This window comes from Etheostoma spectabile, chromosome 9, assembly GCF_008692095.1.
Source record: "Etheostoma spectabile isolate EspeVRDwgs_2016 chromosome 9, UIUC_Espe_1.0, whole genome shotgun sequence".
In the NCBI taxonomy this organism is placed as follows: Eukaryota; Metazoa; Chordata; class Actinopteri; order Perciformes; family Percidae; genus Etheostoma; species Etheostoma spectabile.
The window spans coordinates 35698-41675 of NC_045741.1; the positions used below are offsets into that span (position 1 = coordinate 35698).

Consider the following 5978-nt stretch of genomic DNA (forward strand, 5'->3'; position numbering starts at 1 on the left):
AAAAACGTGTGGATGGAAACATAGCTACAGTTTCTCCCTTGTTTTCCCTTTCCCCTGCCTGCACCAGCCAATTGACTTCCCACACTTGCTCGTCATCGCCTCTCCTGCTGTACTCACCTGCCAGTCATCAGCTCCAATCAAGACCAGTACTTAAACCCCTGATCCACTCACCATCCTTGCTTGATCGTTGTTTCAGCCACCCTGGTGACGTATGCTACAAGCTCCTCAGGAATTTCTTATATTTTCTTTTGTCTGCCCTTTCATCTGAATCCCTCTCTCTGTGTTTGTTTTCCACAGCCATCATCTTCTCCGAGCTCCATTGTCTCCAGTTAGTTGGACCCCTCCTTGCGGCTCCATGCTTCATTGCTCCTTCGCTCCTGCTTCCAGCCTTCCCCTGTTTGACTCCTCTGCTCCTTGGCTTCCAGTGCCACTCCCTTGGACATCTTGCCCTTGGTCTCCCCATTCTCCCAGAGCTCCCTCTCTTTCCCCAACCTCAGCCCTTTGTTTCAGTCCCTGGCACCAGCTTCCTCTCACGCCCTCTCCCTCACTTCACTCTGTTGTTCTTTACTTTTATCTCTGAGTCTTGCACATGGGTTCGTTCAATCGCAACCCGTAACAGGTGTGCTACAACCTAAGGAATTCTGCACATCTTAAACACAATGTAGGCTTCTCTGTGATAAAAATAGCTGTGAAATAAATGGTATTTCTCACTCTGAGAACTCCATATAACTCCATACGTTTTTTGTTGAATTGAAATGATAAAAGACTGCTGGTTTATAGAATACCAATCTAACCTGTCCTTTCCCTGGGTTTTCCTTGGGGATGAGCAGAGAAACTACGGAGCCATACTTCTGGCACTCCTCTTTCATGTCCTCCAGGATGTCTAGGAGAAACAGTAACATACATTTTGACATACCTCTCTTACACTTGGAAAACACAGGAAATCAAATCAAGAAATACACAAAGTCATTCATAATTTAAGGACAGAAACAAATATATGGTGTTGTACCTTCATACTCTTCTTCATTGTGCAGATGGCTGTCATCAATCAGGTTAAGAAGACGCAGGACAGGCGTGGGAAGCAGAACCAAGTCCTCAATGCGAGGAGCTTACACACACACACACACACACACACACACACACACACACACACACACACACACACACACACACACACACACACACACACACACACACACACACACACACACACACAAATATGGTTCAATCAGAGATGTATTACTCTTGGAGGATGTCTGAAATATTGACACATACCAAAGGGAATACTGAAGAATGGGCTCAACAGGGCAGTTTCAGCAGTGCATCTTTGCTTTGGGTCAATGAGAAGCATACTGCACACACAAAGTAGGAAAAGTCCAGTGTAACCAAATTTACCATAGACAATATTCATTTGGTTACACAGGTAAGCAGGTAAATTCAAAGTACAGTAAATAGCATAGAGGTCTATCAAAGCAGTCTGAATTAATAGCTATATGTGTGAGAACTTACCTTTTGATAAGGTCTCTGAGGTGATAGACAGGGATGGCAGGGCACACCACACTGTTGCTGGCAAAAAGATGATCTACAATGGCAGTACTGTTATCCTAAAGAGGAGGAAACCAGATTGAAGGATACTATCTTTCTTTAGCAACTAAGGTTCTGCTCTATTTTACTTTTCCTTCCTGATAACAGTTCATTAAAAACTTGTGAAACTTCGACCATGTTATGGCGGTGGAGAAGGTTGGACACAAATGCAGAGATGATAGGCAAAGAAGTGAGCTTGAGTCTTTATATAAACAATAATCCATAAAATAGTCAACCCAGGGAGGGCGGAGAGTAAAACAGAACCGCCGGAACCACATCGAGGACAAAACCCCCTGGCAGCCGAGCAGGACGGAGAAAAACAAAGTCCTTCCGGAGGCTGAGCAAGACGGTGAAGGCTAAGTCCCTCTGGAGGCAGAGCAGGACGGTGATGGCGAAGTCCCTCTGGAGGTCGAGCAGGACGATGAAGGCAAAGCCCCTCTGGAGGTCGAGCAGGACTGCGGAAGCAAAGACACTCTGGAGGCCAAGCAGGGCTGTAGCCAGACAGCTAGTAGAAATAAGTCATTGGCTCACATTCTGATTCCATTGGTTGACAGAGAGGCTCAAACTCCGTAGGGTCCATTTCAGGTCCAATCATTCTGTTATGGAGGTGGAGATGGTTGGACCCAAATGCAAAGACGACAGGTGAAGCTTTAGTCTTTAAACAAAAATCCATAAAACAGAAGGTGTCCAAAAACAGCAGGTCAAAAAATGAATAAACAGGATAAACTGGAACCGAGGGAAAAATCAGGAACCAGGCAGGGAGCTGATGCAGGGAAATACAACAAACATTGATCCGACACAAGTCAAGGAAGCACAAAGACTAAATACACAGGGTTACAAGAGACAGGTGACACTAGGTTCAGGAACAGGTGAAACACATCAAGTGGGGCAGACAATCACAGAGGTGGGAAAACACAAGGCCAGACAAGACTAGACAGAAAAACTATCAAAACAAAATATTTGGTACTCTAACAATTAGGGCTGTAATCAACCAAAGAAAATCCTGAAATTTCGACTAAAAATCGGAAAAAATACTTTAGATTAATTAACTGTACTGTCCCACAGTACTTGTTCTTGTAGGCTATTTGCAGTATATTAAATAATTTTTGACCTAATTATTTTCCACTGAAATCACACTCGTCTGTCGGCTCTGACAGGGCTGCAGCATGGAGCGGCTCAACATAGGAGCTCGAGACACGAATAGACTATTAATTTAAAGCTTTTACTTTTAAACACAAAAGACACGTCCACTTCAATGTATCCATCCATCCATCTTCGACCGCTTATCCGGTGTCGGGTCGCGGGGGCAGCAGCTCCAGTAGGGGGCCCCAAACTTCCCTTTCCCGAGCCACATCAACCAGCTCCGACTGGGGGATCCCGAGGCGTTCCCAGGCAGGTTGGAGATATAATCTCTACACCTAGTCCTAGGTTCTCCCGGGGCCTCCTCCCAGCTGGACGTGCCTGGAACACCTCCCTAGGGAGGCGCCAGGCATCCTTACCAGATGCCCGAACCCTCAACTGGCTCCTTTCGACGCGAAGGAGCAGCGGCTCTATCGAGCTCCACTCGGATGACGTGCTTCTCACCCTATCTCTAAGGAGACGCCAGCCACCTCCTGAGGAAACCCATTTCGGCCGCTTGTACCCTGGATCTTGTTCTTTCGGTCATGACCCCGCCTTCAGACCATAGGTGAGGGTAGGAACGAAATTGCCCGGTAGATCGAGAGCTTTGCCTTTGGCTCAGCTCTCTTTTCGTCACAACGGTGCGATAAACAGAATGTAATACCGCACCAGCTGTCCGATTCTCCGACCAATCTCACGCTCCATAGTCCCCCCCGCGAACAAGACCAAGGTACTTAAACTCCTTCACTTGGGGTAAGGACTCACCCTACCCGAAGAAAGCACTCCATCGGTTTCTGCTGCGAAACCATGGCCTCAGATTTAGGGTGTGATCCTCATCCCAGCCGCTTACACTCGGCTGCGAACCGATCCAGAGAGTGCTGAAGGTCACAGACGATGACGCTATCAGGAACATCATCTGCAAAAAGCAGCGATGAGATCCTAAGCCCACCGAACTGCAACCTCCCCGCCCCGACACGCCTCGAATCCTGTCCATAAATATTATAAACAGGATTGGTGACAAAGCGCAGCCTGGCGGAGGCCAACTCACTGGAACGAGTCCGACATACGCCGAGAACCCGGACACAGTCTCGCTTTGGTCATTCAGAGATTGGATGGCCCTAAGTAGGGACCCCCACTCATAATCCCGCAGCACCCCCACAGTTTCTCCCGGGGGACGGTCATACGCCTTTCCAGATCCACAAAACACATGAGACTGGTTGGGCATACTCCAGGCTCCCTCCAGGATCCTTGCGAGAGTAAAGATCTGGTCCGTTTGTCCACGACCAGGACGGAATCTGCATTGTTCCTTCTTCATCAGGGTTCGACTACGGCCGAACCCTCCTTTCCAGCACCTTGGAGTAGACTTTACCAGGGAGGCTGAGAAGTGTGTAACCCGTAATTGGCAAACACCCTCTGGTCCCCCTTTTTGAAGAGGGGAACCACCACCCCAGTCTGCCACTCCTTCGGCACTGTCCAGACTTCCACGCAATGTTGAAGAGGTGTGTAACCAAGACAGCCCCTCACAACCAGAGCCTTCAGCATTTGGACGGATCTCATCAATCCCTGGGGCTTTGCCGCGTGGAGTTGTTTGACTACCTCAGCGACCTCCACCAGGGAAATTGACGATAATCCCCATATCTCCAGCTCTGCTCCACCACAGAGGAGTGTCACTGGATTTAGGAGTTCCTCAAAGTGCTCCTTCCACCGCTCTATTACCTCCCCAGTTGAGGTCAACAACGTCCATCCTTACTGTATACAGCTTGGATGAGTCCGCTTCCCCCTCCTGAGGTGGCGAACGGTTTTCCAGAGCACCTGGTGCCGACCGAAGTCTGTCTCCATGTTTCTCCGAACTTCTCCCACACCCGCTGTTTTGCCTCTGCCACGGCAGAGGCTGCAGCCCTTCGGGCCCGTCGGTACCTGCAACTGCGTCCGGAGTCCTCTGGGATAACATATCCGGAGGACTCCTTCTTCAGTCGGACGGCTTCCCTGACCACCGGTGTCCACCAGGGTGTGTGGGTTACCGCCCCTTGAAGCACCTAAACCCTAAGACCACAGCTCCCCGCCGCAGCTTCAGCAATGGAAACTTTGAACATGTCCATAGGTTCAATGCCCCCAGCTCAAGGGATGCACGAAAAGCTCCGCGGAGGTGTGAGTTGAAAGTCCGTCGGACAGGGGCCTCCTCAGACGTTCAATTTAACCGACTACGCGTTTGGGTTACCAGGTCTGTCCAGAGTCCTCCCCACCCCCTGACCCAACTCACCACCAGATGGTGATCAGTGACAGCTCTGCCCCTCTCTCACCCGAGTGTCCACAAAAATACGGCCTCAGATCAGATGAAAAGTTATAAAAACGATCATTGACCTTTGGCCTAGGGTGCTCTGGTACCACGTACACTTATGAGCATCCCTATGTTGAACATGGTGTTTGTTATGGACAATCCATGACTAGCACAGAAGTCCAACAACAAACAACCACTCGATTCAGATCAGGGAGGCCGTTCTCCCACATCACGTCCTCTCCAAGTATCTCCTCATTGCCACGTTGCGTGTTGAGTCCCCCAGCAGAACTATGGAGTCCCCTACTGGAGCCCCATACAGGACTCCATCAGGTCTCCAAGAAGGCGAATACTCTGAACTCCTGTTTGGTGCATTGCACAAACAACAGTCAGAGTTTTCCCCCCCACACCCGCAGGCGTAGGGAGGCGACCCTCTCGTACCGGGGTAAACTCCAACGCAGCGGCGCTCAGCCGGGGGCTTGTGAGTATCCCCACACCCGCCCGGGCCTCACACCTGGGCAACTCCGGAGTAGGACAGAGTCCAACCCCTATCCAGGAGTACGGTTCCTGAACCAAGACTGTGCGTAGAGGTAAGCCCCACCAGATCTAACAGGTAACGCTCCACCTCCCGCACAAGTTCCGGCTCCTTCCCCCACAGAGAGGTGACGTTCCACGTCCCCAGAGCCAGCCTCTGCCGCCCGGGTCTGGTCCGTCGAGGCCCCTGACCTTCGCCGCCACCCATATGGCAGCGCACCCGACCCCAGCGGTTCCTCCCACAGGTGGTGAGCCCATGGGATGGAGATGAGGGTGCCACGTAGCTTCTTCGGGCTGTGCCCGACCAGACGGGGGCCTCGTGCCTCCTCCGGGCATGGTCACTCCCTCTCTTCCTCGGTCTCTCATAGGGTTTTTGAACCATTCTTTGTCTGGCCCCTCACCTGAGACCACTTTCCCATGGGAGACCCTACCAGGAGCACAAAGCTCCAGACAACACAGCCCTCAG

At 50.7% G+C, this 5978-nt stretch overlaps 1 protein-coding gene across 3 annotated transcripts in view; it reads right to left on the reverse strand.

Annotated features, from left to right (window-relative positions):
• The window catches only part of uhmk1 (U2AF homology motif (UHM) kinase 1), a 22514-nt gene that overhangs the window by 2846 nt on the left and 13690 nt on the right, over nucleotides 1-5978 (reverse strand). For 2 of the 3 annotated variants that reach the window (XM_032526445.1, XM_032526444.1), the window contains exons 5-8: nucleotides 1510-1604; nucleotides 1276-1352; nucleotides 1010-1108; nucleotides 795-883 (exon numbers count right to left, since the gene is read on the reverse strand). In XM_032526445.1, coding sequence (XP_032382336.1) covers nucleotides 795-883; nucleotides 1010-1108; nucleotides 1276-1352; nucleotides 1510-1604 — 360 coding nt within the window. Of the gene's footprint in view, nucleotides 1-794; nucleotides 884-1009; nucleotides 1109-1275; nucleotides 1353-1509; nucleotides 1605-1639; nucleotides 2348-5978 lie in introns of those variants that run through there. The other variant, XM_032526447.1, reaches the window with a different exon arrangement.